Genomic DNA, 22947 nt, shown 5'->3' with positions numbered 1-22947 from the left:
GACAATATCTGTTGCACTCACTTTTGTACTTTCCATAATCAAGATAGATTTGTTAAACAATTTGAGTTGCCTGTGCACAAACCACAAATACATTTCACCACAATCATTATCACAGAACTGTTTTATCATCACCGGACAGTGTTCTTGTGAAATAAAATATGATTTCAGTCCCTCATAGATTTCAAGTATTCTGTCAATAGCTGGAAGTAGCGAAAGAAAAAGGGTGTTGCCATGTTGAAGAACCTTTTTATACTCTACATCTACAAATTCACAGAACGCTTTTAGTTGAGTGACTTGAATCATATAAATGTGGAAATATTTATAAATTTTGACTACTAAAGCTTCTATTTCAATAGGTAGAACATCAACTTCAGTTTGAAGACAATTGTGAACGATGTGAGCACTGCAACCAATGCCACAAAAGAATTGTTTTCTCCTCTCTGTTTTACACCCCCAATATTGGTATTGCAGTTATCTCCACAAAATCCAAACTTTTTTTTTGTTATATTATGAGTTTTCATAACTGACATTAAATGGTTTGGCAGTATTTCTGCAGTTTCACCAGGAACTGATTGAAAGTCTAAAAGTTTAACTTTTACTCCACAATCTGGTGCAAAATACCACACAACACATGGCACAGTTTTAATTTCTTTCCTGTTGGAAGAATCAATTGATATCATCACAAAATTGGTTTTGTTCAAATCTTTACAAAGTTGCTGAAACAACAGTGGCTCAATCACATTAACAATGGCAGCTTCACATTTTGTTCTACCCAGTCTAAACTTTGTTTCAAAAACCTTTGATATCAATTTAGATGAACAATCGGCAGACTTAAAGCTGAGATTGGGAATAGCAACATGAAATGCAAAAGTTGCTTCTTTAGCAGCTATTAAAAATTCTTTGTCACTTGGATTGGCACCTTTAAAATATGACAATATCTTTGAGGAAGTTCTGCCGCTGCTAGATTAGCCTTATGTTTCGCACTGTCAAGTGATTTTTTTTATGTCCGAACGCCCACCATGAGCCACAAAAATTCTGAAGAGCACTGTTCACATTTCACTTTGTCAATATGACCACAAACGTTTTTCAAAAATGGATAATCCTTTTTTAATTCATCTGTAAACACAGTTTCTTTTTGGCATTTTGGAGTTAAATTAATTTAATGAAGTAAAAAAAATCACAAACAACATGCTGAAAAGAAACACCAACTCGCAATATCTAAACTCAACGAATATTGTGCAAGCTCAACAATGACTTGCGATGCAGCGCATACTGGCCAGAGTCAAAGTGAGGTATTCGTGTTGCCTAATCACCATTTTCCAAGGCTGCACTTTTTGTACTGCGTGTATATTCTGCACTTTTAAATTTTTACCAAATAACCGGGACAAAATGACATACTGGCTGGGATGCCGGGTCCAAACCGGGACGTATGGTAAGCCTATACATATGACTACAACAAAACAGTCATCATCCCATACATTAAAGGTACATCTGAAAAGATATCTCGAGTGTTTAACAAATATCAACTACACACACCGTATTTAAACTGTACATGAAATTGGCAACTCTCATCCATTCACCCAAAGACAGAATCTCTCCATTATCACATCCATGAGTCCACTAAGTGCCCTGTTCATGTGATCGAGCTTACTATGGGCAGACAGGAAGAACTGTAGACATCTGCCTCAGTGAACATAAAAAATACATCTGGCACTACTGCTCAGGCAAGTCAGGTCTAGCAGAACATGCTTTGGAATATCCCTTACACAGGATCAATTGGAAAAAAACAAAAAATGGCACAGAAGCTTTTATAAGTCAGAAAGGTTGTCCTACAATCAACAGAAGCCTTGAAATATACTCCAAAAACCTCAAGTACGACTGTATAAATTTGCCAAAGATTTGGGAGACAGTTATCTTAAGACCAAAGTAATACCTGCTTTCTCTTTCAGTTTGTAATTTTTTTTAATTGTTATTACTTTTTTATTATATATATATATATATATATATATATATATATATTTTTTTTTTTTTTTTCCCTCTCAACATAGATGGGGCCTAATTTAGACTTCAGTCTTTGTGTTGTATGTTACAATTGTTCAAACTATTCCTATTATTATACCGGATTGTTGTTGTCTCACATACTGTGACAAACTAGTTTTGTGCTCTGAAAATGCTGGATAGAATGTCAACAATAAGTTAATAAATAATTATTTTCTTATCAGTCTATGTTCTCATCTATACTGTTTAAAATAATCAACATGGTGTTAGTAATGACTAGTCTGTGTTCTGAGCAGAAGTCCAGTAAATACTTGCCATTATTAGTTTTGCCCTTTTCTCCAAATTTTTCCAAAATGTTCCTATATGCCTGGTGGGATTCATTTCCTATTCTGCTGTTCAAATCCCAAACAAGGACCACTTTTTTTTAATGTCAGCTGCCTGTTCTAATGACTTAAAAAATTCCTCCACTTAAAACGTTCTATGGGACCATAGGCACAAATACGTTTCATTGTCCATCTACCCATTTTGAAGCTTGTCCACATAACTCTACTTGAAACTGCCTTCCAATCAAGAAGTTTATCTTCTTAATTGGATGGCATTGAATGCTATTGCTATTCCTTCCTTTCCTTGATTATTATTGCGTGAAAATAGCATCCTATACTTATTTAGTAAGATATTCCGTTTTTGTCTTCTTTGTCTCAGTAATGCACATTGAATTATGTCCACATGGCACTTTTTCAATTCTTCTGCAAGTTCGATTTACTTTCCGCTAATACTCCTCATACTGATGGTTCCTATCTTCAGTTCTTCTGATGTCAGGTTTATTCTTCTTCTAGATGTCGAGTTGGAGCTGTGTTAGACTATGTAGTAAAAAAAGTAATCACTATTAATAAATAAAGAAAGAAGAGTAATTTTTGATAGATTGATGGTCATGTGTAATATTTTAAGTTGGACAGCAGATTTATCTCCTTTCATGGCATGAGATATGGGTTTGCTTCCAGGATATGGACACATACCAGCTGAGTATAAAATATAAGTATAAAGATGATATAAAAGGGGAAAGATACTATCAACTTATTTTTTGGTATCCAAGTTATTCAAAATTCTTCAGTGTCTTTCTGGAAAAAAAAGCCACAGTTTCTAGCATGGTTGTAAGTTATTTGCCTTATGCATGAGGTTAGTGAAGAACAATGCCAAGAAATTAGTTTTATCTTTAGGTGTTGCTACAGCAGTTGAATCCAAATGGGAATAAGCAGAAAAACAAATGGGCAAATATTAGATGAAAAACCTACGTTTCATCCTGGAAATTCAGGTTCTTCATCCTGCAAAACAGGCAAACCAGTCATTAGAACACAGACAATTAACAGACATAATACATTAGCCTCACAGTCTCAGTTACTCTGGCCATGAATCCAAATCAACCAATTCTCCCCCCCCCCCAGTAGAAGGCATTGATGTAGAGACAATTATTTCTTTTTCTTCATGCATACACAATGATCAGAATACATTATGAAAATTATAGAAACAACTACCGTGTTGGAGTAAAACTTTAGTTTAATATAAGTACTCGACATTTCGACCTTCACATTAAGGTCATCATCTGGAGTATACACATATATACAAAGAAACAAGCTGCATTACACTCTTAGCATGCTATGTGGATTGTAGTGCAGCTTGTTTCTTTGTATACTCCAGATGATGACCTTAATGTGAAGGTCAAAACATCAAGTGTTTATTTTTGTTTGTATTAAACTAAAGTTTTACTCCAACACGATAGTTGTTTCCATAATTTTCATAATGTACACAATTATTATTAGTGGATGTATAAGTTGTGTCAGAATCAGAAACTGCTTTAGCAAAGAATGCTAGTTTAGGGCAACTTTTTAAAACAGCACTATCTCAATTTGCCAGTGGCACTGGGAAATCAATCTGTTGGTTAACTCTAGGCAGTAGTGCACTCAGGATTTAATCTGGGGGGGGGGGCAAGTTGAGTAGATGATTTGAGAATGCACTGCACACTACATTGCGTATGACCTATGACCGAGCATCTGCAGTGATCACCCAATACATGATACCCATGATCTCCTCTGGCCCGGCTCAGGCAAACAAAGTAGCGCTCGGTCCTCAAGAGCACTACTTCGTTCGCCTTACGTTCACAGCGGCCGCGATTCCCAAGAGCTATAGGGTATTCCCACCTTATGTGACCGCTAATTCATAAGTAGTATAGAAATAGACGACACAATATAAATTTTAAAAAAAAATTAATTAGGAAAAGATTTTTGGAAAATTTTCTAGTGTTTTTTCCTTTTTCTTTTTTTTGGGAGGGGACCAGGGCCCCTTTCCCCCTCCCTGGGTGCACCACTGACTGAAGGTACTGTTAACTGAATATATGATTACAAGATGCTGTTACAGAAGGCAGATGACTAGCGAACTCATTCAAAAATTATTTAACTGAAGGTTTGGTAATTTAACTGAAAGTCAGATAATTAAGGCATCACTATTTCCTTCTTGTTCTTTCACCTTCCTCGTTTGCACAACCACATCAAAAAAGAATGCTTCATCTTTCATTTCTGCTAGTTATGAAGAAAGAGATCAATCAAAAAAAAATTTTTTTTTAGGAGAATGAAGTAACTTTTTTCTTTTAACTATAGTATGCATGCACACTATATTCTTTCAAATTAATTATTACCAGTTGGTACTATTCTAGGCTCTTTACTATATTGAAAAAGATAGAAATATTAACCAGGAATGTTAAATGGGCAAACACGGTCCTTTAAGGCGTTAAATCAGGAGTGTCAAACTCAAATTGGACTGCGGGCCAATTTGAGTATCTCAAGTGGGCAGCAAAAAATTTTCGACTAAAAAAACCTGCACTAATTAGAATCGAAGGGAAGTGAAAAAATTAGTATAAATAAATTGGAAAATTAATAACAAAAATTTTATTTATTCTAAGCATTACAAGACATAAAATAATATTATAATGACAACTCAAAAAAATATATATATAAAGAATATTTTTATTATATTAATATTTACAATAAATAGCATTTAATCCAAATTAAAATGAAATGAAATTTTATTTAAAGAAATCAAATATTTATATATTTATACATTCTAAAAAAAAGTATAAACTCTCATTAATAATCATCACAAAAATTTACAGAGCATCCTGTTAGTTTGAAATTTTCTGTGTTTGCGTTGAAATAAAATACTTCTATATATATATTTTTTTGGTGGGGGGGAGGACCTATATTTTGGATTTTTAAATGTTACTGAAAATATTTTGGGGAAAAATTATATTTTCGGGTTAAAAATAAATATATATATATATATATATATTATTAGGATAACCAAGCAATTTTATATGCTTGGTTATTTTAGCTCCTAATCAAAGCAAGTATATATATATATATATATATATATACTTGCATAATATAATTATAGTAATTTAATTTCAGTATTTTATTTTTTTCCCGACACTTGACGTTTATTATTAACCAGCCTGTCAAAATTTGGACTCAAAGACTGTGAGCATACGACCTTCATTATGGCAGAAAGGTTGATGTCAGTTAATCTTGATCTGTGGGCTGTTTTGTTACCTTTCATACATGAGAATAATTGTTCACATAAATAGGTGCTTCCAAAATAACATAGAATATTTGCTGCAAACTTTTTTATTTCCAGATATTTTTGACCTAAATAACTGTATATTTTTGGTACACCAACTTCTTGGTATTTCGCTTTTAGAATGGAATCATTTTGGAAACCAATAAGTTCCATTTGAATACAAATAGGAGCTTTTTCGAAATTAAAGGGAAAAGGATCCGTAAAAAGCGAAAAAACTTCTTCTTGCTCCTTGAAATCTTTAAATCGCCTATCAAATTCTTTAATCTTTTCCAGTTTGGGACAATATTGAGAAAAGGTAAAACTTTGATTCTTATTGTTCAACTGTTCATACATAGGAAAGTAATTTAGAATATTCTCTTTTAAATGATTTTGAAACAAAACTAACTTACATCTAAAACTTGCCAGTGCATCATACATGTGTGTTATTAACTGATCTTTCCCCTGAAGTTTTGACATTTAAATCATTCAAATGTCCTATAATATAAACTAAGAATGCCAGATCTTGTACCCATGTCTGATCATTAAGAAATGCAATTCATGATTTTTCATTTCTAGGAATAATTTGATCTCCTCTAAAAGTAAAAAAAAAAGCTTTTTAGAACCTTATAACAAGATAACCAACGAATCTCTGTGTAATAAGGTAGCCCTTCAAATTCACTCTCCAAGTCTTTTAGAAATTGTGTGCAAACTGGCTCAAAATTGAGGCCTCTGGATCGGATGAAGTTCATGGTATTTGTCACAGGCTTAAGTAAGAACGCTGCTTATTTCCAACATTTTGGAGCACAGGACCTGCTGATGAATAATGCAATGGAAAGATTGCAGTTTTGGAATGTCTGGATACATTTCCTTGAACTTTGCTGCAAGTCTTGACACAAAACCTTTATTTTTGCCTGTCATTGCTGGAGCACCATCGGTTGTCACTGCTACGAGCTTGTTCAGAGGAAGTTGATATTTTTCAAAAATGCCCCATACGGCATCAAAAATGTCTTCCCCTGTAGTGGTTCCATGAATGGGAATCATTTCCAAGAACTCTTCAATAATATTCATATTGTCGTAGCAAGCCCGAAGAAACAAAGCAACTTGAGCCACGTCATGAATATCAAAACTTTCGTCAAGTGCAATTGAAAAGCACTGTATGTTTGTGGATATTTCTTGCAACTGGTCATACAGATTTTCTGCCATTTTGGTTATTCTTTCGATCACAGTATTTTTGGACAAAGAAATATCGCAAAATACTTGCACATTTTTGGGACATACGTTTTCAGTTGCTTTTATCATACATTCCTTAACCAAGGAACTGTCGCTAAAAGGTTTGGAATGTTTCGCCAATAAATAGCTGATTTCATAACTGGCTCTCACTGTTGATTCATTATCTTTCATAATTTTTGAAAATATTTGTTGTTGACTTTGAAGTGAATTCTTCATACTTCTTAATTTTTCTTTTCTCAGTTTACCCTCAAAGCGTGAAAATTGTTCTTTGTGAATTTTATCGTAGTGCCTTCTTATACTATATTCTTTGGCGACACTAATTGTTTCGTTACAAATAATGCACACAATTTTGTCCTTTGTTTCAGTGCAGAAGTAATTTAATTCCCATTTTTCTTGAAATTTTCTCCTATCAGCAATTTTTCTTTTTCTTGTTGGCTTGGAAAAGCAACATTGCCTCGGTGAATAAATATAGTATTAATATTATTAACAATTTTTATAAAAATGTTTGAATAAAACCGCACAAAACTGTAGACCAGTGCAGGATACTATTGCAAATAAAAATAAATAAAAAAATAATAAAAGGGATTCTCTCACTGCTAGATTGTCGTCGAATCATGTTCGGCACACTGACTTCAAAGATCACTGATTGACTATAGCAGGCAATTATAAACTCATAGCTGAATTCCCATGAGTGCGTATGCCGCGCATCACGTGAACAGCTGGTAGCCAATAGAATTCAACTTTTTTTCAGTAAGCTACCAGCAGCGTGCTGTAAATTAACAATGAAAGCATAAATATAGTTTATGACTGATTAGTATCGGATCTAACATTGAAATTGCGACAAATTTTTATTATTGCAATTATATTATAGCAGTTGTTACATCCATATTGTATATTGTAACTATATAGTTTACGATTGATTAGGATCGGATCTAACATTGAAATTGCGATTTTTATTACTGCAATTATATTATAGTAGGTCGTTGCATCCATATTGTAACTATAAATGTTGTATGAAAACGAATAAATCGATACTGTATTTACTTGAATATAACTCGCAATTATTTTCCCCAAAAAAATTAAAACTAAAAAATCATGGTGCAAGATATATGCGGGGATTTTTAGAAACTAAAGTTTTCAGAAAAAAAAACTGAAAATGGGGATGACTTACCAAGAATCTCCTCTTTGTTATAGCTACTTCCAGCCTCCAGAGCAGTTTCCTTGTGTGCACTGTCAAAGTCATCCATCCAAATAGCATCATCTTCTTTCCCATTATTCCAAGTAATTTACAAGATTTTAGATACGTAATGAACACCCTTCACGAATGTCAGAACGTGAAATAGGCAGCAATGGTAGGCCAATAGAGACAGAACAGCTATGAAGATGTGGATATGATGGGTGCAGTATTAACAAAAGATCGCGTTACCAAAACACAAAGTCAAGCTAACATTTTTGAGCTGAAACGCTAATTCTCTTCAACCATATTCCATATCTGAAACTGTCTTAACAACATTCACTCTATATGTCTTAGTTTTAACATGTTTATGATTTTATTGCAGCTTTGTGTTCAAGTTAGTGGGGCACTCACACACACATCTAACTAAAAACAATAGATTTTAGTTAGATACTGTGTTTGCCGGTGAAACATGTGGTTTTGCTTAAGTCTAAACAGCACGGTTAATGTGGGAAGGGACATGTGATTCATTAGTTAGTGCCGTTTTTATACCAGTTGTCTCTAATTGCAGTTGGGGAAGGCATGTTGTTTACCGCAGGGAGTAAGTTATTGTTCTGACGTGAAAGTGGTTAAACTTCAACCTGTTCTCATAAGGTTCATTCCATAGACCTGCTATCATCTTGGTCAGTCGTCTCTGGATCTTCTCCACCTCCTCCCCATCAAGAAGAAACCTAGGTGACCAAATCTGGGCACAGAAGTCTAGATGAGGTCTTATCAAGGCTCGGTACACAGGTACAATAACTTGCTTGTCTCTGCTCATCAAAGTATTTTTCAACAACCAAGTGAGTTGATGAGCTGATTTAGCCACTTTTGCAATGTGCCCCCCTAAACTTCATCTCCCTATCCACCAACACTCCCAAGTCCCTGGCCTCATCAATCTCCTGGAGTACAGTTCCACCAATGTGGTATACTGCTGCTAATCTTTTCATCCCAAGATGCATAACCTTACATTTTGTCACATTAAATTGACATCCATTCTCCTTAGCCTAGAACTCCAATCTATCCAAGTCTTCCTGCAAGATTTTGACATCTTCTGCATTCACTATTGCCCTACCTAACTTTGCATCATCAGCGAACAAATGATCTGTTCCTCTTAGATCCTTCCCTAAATCGTTAATGAACAAATTAAACAGTAGTGGTCCAAGAACAGAACCCTGCGGCACACCACTAGTCACAGGCCATCTTTTGGACTTTACTCCTGAATAAACTACTCTCTGATATCTCTCCATCAACCACCCACCTATCCATCTCACCAACCCTATATCCATTCCCATATGTTGTAGTTTACGGATCAGAATTCCATGTGGTATCCTGTCAAATGCCTTAGCAAGGTCCAGCAGTATCACTGTAAATCCATTACCCTTATCCAGTTCAGCCATCACTGTGTTATAAACTTGAGCAAGTTACTGAGGCATGATCTACCCTTCACAAAGCCATGCTGTCCTCTGTACAGTATCTCATTTTCATCAATTTCTCCAAGAATTGATGAAAATTTCTTTCATCATCTTTCATTCTTTTCTTTTCATAATTTCTTTCATCAATTTCTACTTTCTCCAAGACCTCGACAACGACTCCTGATATGCTGATCGGTCGGTAATTTGCAACAGTAGCCTTGGATCCTCCTTTATGCAGTGGAACTATTTTCCCCTCTTTCCACACCTTCGGGACTAAACCAGACCCGAGACTCAGATTAAACAACATGAAGATCAGAATCACTTTCCCAAAATTTATACAGGAAATCTCCATCTAATATATCACTAGTTCATAATAAAATATTTGATTAGAGTGAAAAATGGCTATTTCTCTTGGCATATGTGTATGAACTTTTTTTTTTTCTGTTCTCCCACATTAATATTCTGAAAGCATCACATGAAATTTATTTTATCAAACTGATAAAATGAAAATTTTATAAATACTGAATTGTAGTGTAAGCTTCTGGTAAGATCCACAGATGACTCCTACATCTACTTTATACATTCTATGCAGCAGCACGGATAGTTTGATTATCCAGCACCAAGGCCTTAATTCACTATAAGATATATTTTTAATGAAAAACAGAAAATGAAATTCACAAACATCATTTTTAATAATTAAAAAAAAAACATGAATAAAACACTCACCTATTAGTATGGGTACCACAGAAGTTGAATTTTTATAAAAGAAATGAGAGCTTGGAACTGCTACTTCCTGATATGGAAAGAAAAAAATGTAACCACATGTTTTATTTTTTTCTTCTCATTACTGAATAACAAACTTTTGAATAATTTACACACAAGTCACTACCTTTTCCTCCTTGCTATAACCATCCTTGATCCAGCTGCATGATTCTGTATGCTTAAGCAGAGATGCCTGTGGAACTATATGATTCGGATCAAAAGGACAAGTTGCTTTATCAGTCAACTGAGAGAGAAAAAAGAAATAAATGTGTATATAATGATTATAATAAAATTATCACTATATTCATATATTCATTATTAACTATCTGCATTCAATTATACATTATCATGTTAAAAGAAAAAATAAGAGTAGATGAATGTAGTACATGTATGCCCCCCACCCCTGCCCACAGCAATTCAGTGTTTTCTCATTTTTCCGTAACTTGTCTCTATGTGATGCACAATTCTCAGATATTATTAGATATTGCCATGCTATCCGAGGAAAAAGCTTTCGTGAAAATTTTGAAATTTAAACATTCATTATGTGTCAATGAGATATCACCCTTTTTTATGTGAATACCACTCATGAAATGTCATAAACTTATGCCTTTGCAAAGTCCAGCAGTATCACTGTAAAACCATTACCTTTATCCAACTCAGCCTCACTGTATTATAAAACATGAGCAAGTTACTGAGATGCAACCTACCTTTCACAAAACCATGTTGCCTACGCATATAGTATCCCCTTTCTGTATTTTGCTCTAGACCAACTGTCCAGTGCCTTAACTACGATCCCTAATATGCCAATTGGTCAGTAATTTGCTACATCAGTCTTGGAGCATCATTTATGCAATGGAACTATTTTCACTTCTTTACATTAACTTGGGACTAACTGAGACTTAGACTAAACATGGTCAAAGGCACTGCCAAATCCCTAGCATCTTCTCATAAAATTCGGTATACCAATATAATAATAGAATACTAATCTCATAGTCTCAATTCACATCAAGGTTCTGTAATATGCTATGCACCTCCAGTTATTTACCTCAAGTTGCATATACGCCTTTGCCTCTCTTGTTATTGCAATATTTCCACCTATATCATATATTCTTGCAAAGTAATTCCACTTTTGCCTGATTCAGTTACCTCTCTACAATCAGCATTCATTAAAATCATTTGGCCATGAGCATTCTTCCTTTTACTTGCAACATACCAAAAGAACCTTTGGGATTATCTTTGGCCTGTACTGCTAACATCCTTTCATATTCTGCTTTTGTTCTTCTATGACACTAGTTAACCTTCTGGCCTGTGCATGCTTTCTACTGCTCATGTGCCTGCTGGTCACCTTTCTCCTTGAATTCCCTCCACATTTATTTTTTTATTTTTTGCAATAAATCTGTCATACTACCAGCCCTGTAATTCCATATATATATATATATATATTCCCTTTAAACTCAAAGTTACACATTTAGCCACCTATCAGGTCAAGACCATATGATCACTCTTCCATTTGGTGGCAATGTGGTCATATTGGTTAGACACATTCTCTGATTCAATTACTAGATCTAACACTCAAATCCCTAGTACATTCCATCACATGCTGCCTCGTGTAATTATTCCTTAGTAAATGCATAAATTCAATTTCCTTACCTCATGTATCCTTTCCTCCTAATCTATATTCCCATAGTTGAAGTCCCCATAATAATCACCTAACCTCCATTCATCGAGCTTATTTACCGATGCATACTATCCTACTATCCTCATCATGCTTTATATCTCCTTGTATACAGAAGCAACCAACTATATAATTTGTTCTATTGGCTACTATCTTCCAACAGATGGTATAAGATGTGCTATTTTCATTGGCTACAGTTAAACTCGTACTTTTGGTTGCAGTTCCATCAACTATCAGCAATAATAATCCTTCCCCACCCCCATCATCTTCCATCTGCCATGTCTCACTAATGTCAACAGTCTTTGGCCATTATGAATTAACCAATGCCAAAATCCCCTCCTCCCTTTCTTCTGAATGCTCCAGTCATTGTGCAAAGTGCATTAGTCCCTTAGGCCTACCACGGTCCTTATGCTTTATACTAACTATCCCATTCTGGTGTATTACTAGTGATACTAAGATTTTTTTTTTTTTGCACATTCTTACAAATCAACTCTCTCACTGGTTTTTGTGTATTCCTCAACAACTTCCTCCTGCTAAAAGCTCTACTTTCCCTTCTTCTCTCTACTTCTACTTCATTTAACAATTTTTTAAAGCTCTGAACACCAATTCCATTCAGACGCAAACCATTCTTGTATAAGTCCTTTCATCTGACAAACTCACTCCTGCATAATTATGCTTGGATTCATTCGTATGGCTCTCCTTCTCAGCTCAACTCTATCATACCACAAAAACAGACTCGTTATATTAACTCTCTAACTACTTTCTTTTGCAACTTTCAGTAACGCTTTCATGTCTTCCCTCACACCATACTTTTCTCCTTTCAAATCATTTGTTCCACCCAGAAAGCACACCATTTTGTACCCTCTCGCCAAGCTCACGATTCATCCTGTGTATCACACCACGTAACTGCCCCTTCTACCTCATTACAGCCAACACACATGATACTTCTATTCCTTTGTTCATCACTTTTACTCTCTTTCTCTCTCTCTCTCTTAATCATGCCATTTTTAATCTCTCTTTCAATCTGCCTTCCATTATATCATTGCACACATTTTCACACATATTCTGTGTTCCATCTACTGCTTCAATCTTCCAACCTGAACTGCACTTCTGGCTCTCACTTTTGTAACATATTCAGCACACTCACCCAACACTATCACTTTCAAACCAAATCCATTCACTGTAGGTAATACATACATTTCGCTAGTTAATACATACATACTATTCAATGAGATAAAAGTAAATCTCATTGAATACCATAAACAGTTGCCTTGGATGCCACTCTTCTGCTTTGCATCAGTGCCATGTACCACACTATATAACATACCACACAGAAAGATTATATTAACTGTATTTAAATAAAAATGTTAACTTAAAACTAATTAATACCACAATACAATCTAGCTCTAAAATTTTCTACTAATATCTCTATTTTTTCTAAACTAAACAAGTTAGCTTTTGGAGCTCTCCATACAGAAGTCTACCACAAGACATCACCTAACAGAATCCTCCCTTAGTCCTATCCTATCCAAGGCATTTGACAAAAGATACCACATGGAATCCTAATTAATAAATTGGAGGACATGGGGTCAGACTTGTTCTTGGGTTTGGAGTGCAGTATCTCAAAAGAGAAAGGTTACCAGTGGTGTGCCGAAGGGGTCAGTTTTGAGGCCATTGTTGTTCAATTTGCATGTTAATTATATTATGTTGGTTTTAACTAGTGATATCCATCTGTTTGTGGATGATGCAAAACTGGGGAGAGCTATGCACAGTCAAGCTGATGTTAATGCCTTACAAGAGGACTTGAATAGATTGCATGAATGAGCAGGTAAGTGGAACTGTCAGTTCAATGTTGCCAAGTGTAATGTTTTGAGATTTGGTAAGCAACGATGGGATGCAAAGTATACACTTGGAGGGGAAACTTTAACAGAGGTAGAGGAGATAAGAGATCTAGAAGTGGATTTGATGGTGGACAAGGACCTGAAATTCAGGGGCCACACTGCACAAGTTGTGAAGACATCACATCGAATAATGGCAATTATGCGGAGAACCCTGACATGCAGAAATAAAGAGATTATGATTCTATTGCATAAGGCGTTGATCAGGCCTCATATGGATTATTGTGCACAGATTTGGTCACCCAGTTTTCATGGTGACAAGGATATGTTGGAAAGGGTACAGAGAAGATTCACAAAAGTAGTCACTGGTCTTTGGAATGTGGAGTACGAGGACAGATTGAGAGAATGCAAGTTGCAGAGCATCGTGAAAGCTGGTCAGGGGTTGTTATCAGGTAGACATGGAAGAGATTTTTCATAGAATGGGAGAGGGGAGTAGAACAAGAGGCCATTGCTGGAAACTGTATAAGGAGGGTGTGAGCAAAAGGAGTGAGAAACAGGTAGGTTCTTTGCATGGAGGGTGATTGGTGAGTGGAATGCATTGCCTGAGTGTGTTGTGGATGTGGACACATCGAATCAGTTTAAGACATGGTGGGATGAGCATTGTATGTAACAATGATTACCTCCCCATGATGAGTCTCTGACTCCATGGACGTCAAATGTCACACATGATGAGTCTCTGACTCCATGGACGTCAAAAAACACACATCTTGGAATAAATGAACAACTGAATAAATTCAGTTGTTCATTTATTCCAAGATGTGTGTTTTCTCCTTTATGTGACATGAAAAAAGTATCATAGAATCAACGCAGTTGTATGAAATTTCCTCCAGGAAATTTTCTACGTAAAGCAAATATAAATATACAATGCCAACAAGTTTCGCCAACAGAGCTGTTCAGCTTCTTCAGGGGTTTATAACGGTAAGAGAAAACTCAAAGTGGCTAGTACAGAGAAAATGGAGTAACACTATCATATATATAAATTAAAACAGACACGTAACATTGCACGCATGGAGCGTGTTGTATTAGTCACTGTTGTGTGATCACGCTCTGTAGTTTTGACCGAAATGAAATTCTGGCAAACTGAGCGATCTTATTAAGGTTTTCCATATGTCAGCTATTATCATTCCCAGGTTTCTGTTAAGATTTTCTCTACAATGGAGGACTACTACGGCTTCCCTGAAGTTTCTACAACAGAAGTCTACTTCTAGATAAGGCACCAACATCATCTCAGAAGAAAAAGAACTCTATGATGAACTTACTCATATATCAGAAACATTAATAAACAATGGCTATTCAAGGAATTTAATCAACAAGATTCTTCATAGCAACCCCCCACAACAATCTACCATCACTCAATACAGATCGTCGATAGTTACTCCTTATAAAGGTACAGTGTCGAAAAATATCGCAAAACTTTTTAGGCCATTCAACATCAGAGTTGAGTTCAAACCTGTCAAGACTCCGTCACATTTTAAGATCGCCAAATGACATTAATGCTTTCTTCAAACAAGCTGGAGTGTACATGCGCTTGTGGTCTGAACTATATAGGACAGACATCGAGAAGCCTCGAAATCTGAAAAAATGAACATATAGGAGATGTTAATAACAACATAACAGACAATTCAGGTCTAGCTCATCATTTTGCAATTACAAACCACACATTGATTGGGAAAGGAGCTCCATGCCTTATCTAGAACACTTCCGTTGTAGAAACTTCAAGAAGTCGTAGTAGTCCTGTTCTGGAGAAAACCTTAACAGAAACCAGGGAATGATAATAGCTGACATATGGAAAACCTTAATAAGATCACTCAGTTTGCCAGAATTTCATTTCGCCCAAAACTACAGAGCGTGCTCACACAACAGTGACTAATACAACACGCTCCATGCGTGTAATGTTGTGCATTTGTTTTAATTTTTAATTTATATGATAGTGTTACTCCATTTTTCCTGTACTAAAACAAATATATATTTGAAAAAAAAAAAAAAAATTATACACCATCTACCAATAATTGTTCGGACATTTCAGCAATTTACAATTGATACCAGCAGACAAACCCTTGGTATCGGGTACATCCACTTTTGGCTTTGATCACCTCCTGCACCCTTTGAGGACGGCGTTCCAATGTGTGGCAGACATCGGGTGGAATTTACTCCATTCCTCCATCAAAACAGCACTGAGTTCAGTGACAGATCAAGAACATGCTGCTCTGGACCTCAACTGCCACTCCAATTCATCTCACAGGTGTTCAATGGGATTGAAGTCAATCTGTGAAGGTCAGGGCAATCATTTAACACCCATCTCTTCATACCATTCCATAACAACTGCAGCTTGGTGGCATGTAGCATTGTTGTCTTGACAATAATGCAGGTCCGTTCCATAAAAACTCCACAGTGTAGGCAGCACTTGATTATCTTGAATATCATGGTACTGGACTGCCTTCCTAGAACTATGGACAACAACCAGTGATCCCACTTCAAACCAGCTGAATGCACCCCACACCATTACTCCTCCAACACCAAACTTTACTGTGAGTGTAATATACTGTGGTAACAAGCATTTACCAGGCTGTCTCAACACTCACACCCAGCCATTAGACTGGAAACAGATGAACCTTGGTTCATCATTCCAGAGTATCGTTTTTCCATTGGTCAATTGTCCAGTTCACATGCTCTTTGCACAAGGCCAGACAAGCCACTTTGTTTGTTGTTGTGATGTTCAGCTTGTGTGCCGCTGCTCTTCCATGAAAACCCAGTCAATGGAGTTCTTTTCATACAGTATTAGTGCTCACCACAGTGTTACTGGTGCTCTGGAATTCATCACGGATGGTCTGTGCCGATTGTCCATACCACCTGTATTCAACTAATACAATGAAATACTGCTTCCTACTATTTGTACACTGGTTTTTATATCATTAACAAACCTGGAATGTTCCATAACTTCAAATAACAGGGATGGATTCCTGCTCATGTAGGCATTGATCACAACGAAGCAGCTGATAAATTAGCAAAAGAGGCCAGAGAACTCAACCAAGAAACTCATATGATAACTCTTGCTGATGCCAATGCACTAGCAAAAGCTAAACTAATTCCATTGAAATCAGTGATACAACATCAAATTCCCGAGATCAATGCTGACAGAAGGACCTCCACCACGATAGCAAGACTACGAACAGGACATTATAGAGGAATGAAGATCAATACAGATGATACGAGAACATATAGAAACTGCAACAACTGCCCCAATACTGAACTGACACCCACTCACATCTTTACCTGTCCAGCAATTACAGCAGCCTTGCAAGAAACAGATCCTAATCCTGAATAACAGCTCTATACAAACAAAATCACAGACATAGCCAAAGCAGTACAAAGAGCACACGGAAACATCTAAGACTCTTCAAAGGACAAGACAACAACAACAACAGGGATGTCCAGACAATTATTGGAAGACAGTGTATATATAAAGCAAAAAAATTACACTAAAATCATTCTGCATCCAATTCAATATTCATAGCATAAACCAACATAAACAATGCACTTAACTCAGCGCCTCCTATTTCTGACTGAACCTTAAATATCAACCTTAGCCACCAGCGTACGCTTCAGCTATCCAAACTATGCTCTGTACAATTCCTTCTGCCATGAGGGTAGTATACTGCCTTTATATGATCCAATGTCCTGTGCCAGAGAATGCCAAACCTGGAATTTTCTGTTTTTGAAACTTCTGTGGTTTAAGATTTCCTGGCCTCATTCAGTTACATTTATCTACTGTCTTTACTACTTGCTAGATTCTGAAAAATTGCTTTCATCTTCCCATGCAACTTCAATATCCACAATTTTAACTAGCTTTCCGATTCCAATTACCAAGTTAGAAGAGGTGAAGTATCTCATAAATAGCGATCTAACAAAAATAGCATATCTATCAACCACAAAAATCTCAACACTCACCCAATTGTCCCTGATTTTTTTATTAACAGTTATCAAATTCCTGATATGTACCCTCAGGGGAGTGTATAGATTATTATGACAGTACTACATGAAAGGAAAGAGTTACACCATTAATAACTTTTGATCAACAATTTTCCTCCAAATTAATCTATTATCTGTCAAGATCCCAACACTATCAGATTTCATATTTCTGTCTTCTAAGGCAGCGCTTCCCAAACTGTGGGCCGCGGCCCCCTTGGGGGCCGTAGGTTTCTTGAGGAGGGCTGTGAAATAATGAAAACAAATTTAAAATGTTTTTAGACTAAGTAATTTTTTTTATTTTAAAAGAAACGTATTTAACTTTTATTATTTATTATTTCTTTTTTGTTATTTTTTTATATTTTAATATCAAGAACTGTTGATATTGACTTTATATACATATTACTATTATTACTATTATTACGGGAAACTCCAGGGAGTCATTAGACTCATCGAGGGAGGCCCCAAATCATATTCATCACAACTATTTGACATTCATACAGTATCTATCATACCTCGCCTTAAACTCATTCACTGTCACAGCATCCACCACAGACTCAGGGAGCGCATTCCACTCATTCACTACTCTAAAAGTAAAGAACCCAGCTCTAACACCTTTACTAACCACACTTTTGCCCAGTTTCCATGGATGTCCCCTAGTCCTCCCACAACCAGCCCTGTTCTCAAAAATATCTTCTGAATTAATTTTATAGAAACCCTTCAGTAATTTGAATGTCTCAATCATATCTCCCCTCCTCCGCCTATCAACCAATTTTTGCAACCCACAAATCCTCAACCTGTTCTCATACGGTTCATTCCACAGACCTGCTATCATCTTGGTCACTCGCCTCTGGATCCTCTCCATCAAGAAGAAACCAAGGTGACCAAATCTGAGCACAGTAGTCTAGATGGGGTCTTATCAAGGCTCGATACAGAGGAACAATAACCTGCTTGTCTCTGCTTGTCAACGTATTCTTCAGCAACCAAGTGATTTGATGAGCTGTTTTGGTCACTTTTGCAATGTGTCCCCTAAATTTCAATTCCTTATCTACCAACACTCCTAAATCTCGTGCCTCATCAATTTCCTGGAGCAGGGTTCCACCAATGCAGTAAACTGCTGCCAATCTTTTCACCCCAAAATGCATAACCTTACATTTTGCCACATTAAACTGACATTCATTCTCCTTAGCCCAGACCTCCAATCTATCCAAATCATCCTGCAAAATTTTGACGTCATCTGCATTCACTATTGCCCTACCCAACTTCGCATCATCCGCAAACAAATGAACTGTTCCTCTCAGATCATTTCCTATATCATTTATGAACAAATTAAACAGCAGTGGTCCAAGAACAGATCCTTGTGGCACACCACTAGTCACAGGCCGTCTTGTGGACTCTACTCCCGAGTAAACCACTCTCTGATATCTCTCCGTCAACCACCCTCCTATCCATCTCACCAACCCTATGTCCATTCCCATATGCTGCAATTTACTGATTAGAATTCCATGTGGAATCCTGTCAAAGGCCTTGGCAAGGTCCAGTAGAATCACCGTAAACCCATTACCCTTATCCAGTTCAGCCGTCACTGTGTTATAATACGTGAGCAAGTTACTGAGGCATGACCTACCCTTCACAAAACCATGCTGTCCCCGTTACAGTATCCCATTTTCTTCTATCCAATCTTGTATTTTCCTCTCGACTATTTTCTCTAAGACCTTGACAACGATTCCTGATATGCTAATCGGTCGGTAATTTACAACAGCAGTCTTGGAACCACCTTTATGCAGTGGAACTATTTTCCCCTCTTTCCACCAAAATCAAAACTCATTTTATATTATCACTGTCATCCGAGCTAGTTTTCTGTTATCAATAAAAGTTTCACATATACTTCACACATGAAAAAAAGCTTAAACAAGTTCATGTGGAGAGATAGTAAACATGCAGTGGTAAACAACACGCCTCCCTAACAGCCACTATACTGCAGAGGCAATAAAAACAAGTACTTTTATTATGCCAGTGAATAAGGTATGAGGAGTCTGTGTAATATATTTCTCAACAAATAGTGCAATTAGAGACAACTGGAATAAAAACACTAATTAATGAATCACATGTCCCCTCATACAGAAACTATGCTGTATAGACTGAAACAAAACCATATGTTGCATGGGCAAACACAGTATCTAACTAAAAACTATTGTTATTAATTAGATGTGTGCGAGTTCGATTTCCCAAGGCAGCAATAAAATTCAACCGAACGTGTTAAAATTCGTAAAAGTGTTAAAACTAAGTAATATATATATGTATATATATATAATGAATGTTATGGCAGTTTCACATGGAATTCGGTTGAAGAGCGTTAGTATTTCAACTCAATTGTCAGCTATGCTTTTATCTTTCGGTTGCGCGATCTTTTGTTAATACCCCATCAATCATATGCACGTTTTAATAACCTGCCTTTGCTGTCTGTTTCGCGTTAGGCTTGATTACCGTAAAGGGAGAAAAGTCACAAAAGAGAAAAATGTTCCTGGTCCGGGGATTCCCTTATTCAGGTGATATTCACTAATTTCATGTTATCAGTCAGTGGTGATATTATTTGATCTATTCTACGTTAAGAAATTTAAACCTGAGATGGATAAGTGGCTGATAAAAAATAAAAAAAAAATCCCGCGCACAGTCAGAAGCAGACTCAAAAAAAAAAAAAAAAAAAAAAAAAGGACAGTATTTCATATTTTACCAGAACAGCCCACATTGTCTTCAGAACCAAACGGTAAGAGGCAAAAAATGTAATATATGCATTTGATTTTTGCAATATTCGCTGTGTATGTTTTGTATTGAATATAAATACAACAAACATTATAATAATATCTCTCTCTATTACAATTTTGTTTCGAGGAGGGCCATGAAAATTTTAATTTTTGCAAAGGGGGCCCTGACATCCAGAAGTTTGGGAAGCACTGTTCTAAGGCACTTTTTAATGTATCAATCCACTTACATCTTGGTTCTTCCTGTGGTTGTGTTCCACTAACCTGGCAAAGAACACTTGCTTTGCTAATCTTTCCTCTTCCATTCTATTTAAGTGAATATACCATCTGAGATTAGCTCTGCTTATATACTCCGGAATGCTAACAATAGCAAGTTCTTTCCCAATATCCTCATTTTTAACATGATACTGCCATCTGTTCATTCCACTAAACTTTCTCAAAAATCTCATATCTGCTATCTCCAGTCTCTGATCAAGTGTTTTTTTTTTTTCTAGCCCAGCACTCTGATCCATAAGACAAAACTAGTTTGAACATTGTCTTGTATACAGCTAATTTGGCATTTCAACTCATTTCTTTCTTATTCCACATAAATTTATTCAGCTGACTTCCTACCATACCTGCTTTACTAAATTCTTTCTCTATTTTCATATTTAATTTACTATCTTTGCTAAAAATTGTGTCTAAACAGCAAATGTTTTACTTGTTTTATATGTTCTCCTTTCAGAATATAGTTGATGTTTTCAATGGTTCTGCCAATTTTCATTGTCTTTGTTCTTTTTATTACTATTTTCATACCAAATTTATTACAACAGTTATTCAATTTAATCAAAGAATATTGCAGACTTGTACTGGATTTATTTAGAAGTATAACATCATCTGCATAAAGTAAAGAGCTAAGATTAACATCACCAATTTTGATATCATATTTAATACCACTTTCCACCATAATGTGATCTAAATGAATCAACAATGGAGATAACATGCAATCTTATCACATGCCTGATTAACAGGTTCTCCCATGAATACAGTGTTCTCTAAATATAATATTACATGGAGAGAAAGGTGTGCCACTGGAATGACATACCATTCTCTCTCTCTCTCTCTATGGTCTGTTAACCAGAGGTCATCTTTCCTCTTGTTAACACAGACTATAATTTTGAGCAAGTTTCTACTCTTCAAGAAAATGTCCTTCGGTAAGCCATTCTCATGTTCTTTCATGATAAAACAGCACCAAGCTGAATGATCACCAGAACATCTACTCTTCCTTTCCAAGGTAAGTCTACAGCTTTCACTTCCTTAATCTATACATTTGCTCCATGATATTTACTGAAATTATCCTTGCTGAGACCAAAACTTTCATTCCCCACTTCTTTCAAAAGATATGTCCTACCATGGTTGAATGACAGGCATGTCAAGACAAACCAAGAGGAAAAAAAATTCCGCATACTGAAGGCTGGATGTCTGAGTGATTAGCATATCTGTTTAAATTAATAGGCTGCAGGTTCAAATCTTGCCATGGGAAATAAACATTTGTGACTGTCATCAGGTAAGAAATGAATTGCACAGCCTGGTATGAAACCACCACCTTGCTTATGGATGCCTGAAGTGGCTAGAACAAGTCCCATTCTTGGTCTGTTGGGCAGGGTTTCTGGATTAGGTAAATAAATAAAATTACTCAGAGTAAGGCCAGCTATTTTGTGATTGGCTAAGGGTAGAAGCTAGCTGCCCACTAGTCTTAAAGTTAGTTAAGGCTCAATTGCTTCACCTACTCTCGTTGGAGAATAAAAGCCATTAGTGGATTTATTGTTTTTAAATGTTATATGGACTTTTGAAGAATAGAAGAAGAAATGAGGAGCCATTTTTTTAAATAAATGGAGATGGAAATCTTGTGACTACTAGAAGAGAGATTAAGATGATGTGCCAACATTATTTTACAGATCTGTTAAATAAAGATCAACAAAGCCATAGTGAAATTAATTGTAATAAATACAGTGGTGGGAGAAATAATAAGGAGGAAATAAGTCGGAAACAGGTAGAAGAAGCATTAAGGAAAGGAGGAGGATTGAAAATCTCCTGAGATAGATAGTTTGCCTGTTGAACTGATCAGAACTTCTGACAGTACAGGGTTGAAATGGATATGTGACATCTTTAGACTGATCTGGAGAAAGAAGATGACACCTAACGATTGGACCAAGAAGATTACTGTTCCAATATATAAAGGAAGTTCAAGAAGGGAGTGTAGTAATTATAGAGGAATAACATTATTGTGTCACTGTGCAAATATTTATAAGAGGATAATGCTGGCCTGGTTGGCTGAGTGGTTAGTATATCTGCTCACCAGCCAAAAGGCTGCAGATTCGAATCCCGCTGTGGGTATGGATGTTTGTGATTGTCAGTGAAAATCTAATGGTGGTGATGGTCG

The 22947-nt window shown here is 36.1% G+C and overlaps 1 protein-coding gene across 1 annotated transcript in view; it reads right to left on the bottom strand.

Annotated features, from left to right (window-relative positions):
- Positions 1–22947, bottom strand: part of LOC150097658 (U11/U12 small nuclear ribonucleoprotein 48 kDa protein-like) — a 192819-nt gene that overhangs the window by 149478 nt on the left and 20394 nt on the right. The window contains exons 2-3 of the mRNA XM_090407134.1: positions 10352–10468; positions 10189–10255 (exon numbers count right to left, since the gene is read on the bottom strand). Of these exons, the coding sequence (XP_090263260.1) occupies positions 10189–10255; positions 10352–10468 (184 nt within the window). The remainder of the gene's footprint in view (positions 1–10188; positions 10256–10351; positions 10469–22947) is intronic.

The sequence above is a fragment of the Typopeltis vanoorti genome, chromosome 17 (assembly GCF_054136105.1).
Source record: "Typopeltis vanoorti isolate ZY-2024b chromosome 17, IOZ_Tvanoo_1.0, whole genome shotgun sequence".
Taxonomy (NCBI): domain Eukaryota; kingdom Metazoa; phylum Arthropoda; class Arachnida; order Uropygi; family Thelyphonidae; genus Typopeltis; species Typopeltis vanoorti.
The sequence above is the reverse complement of the archived record's forward strand: the minus strand, read 5'-3'. Positions and strand labels throughout refer to the sequence as shown.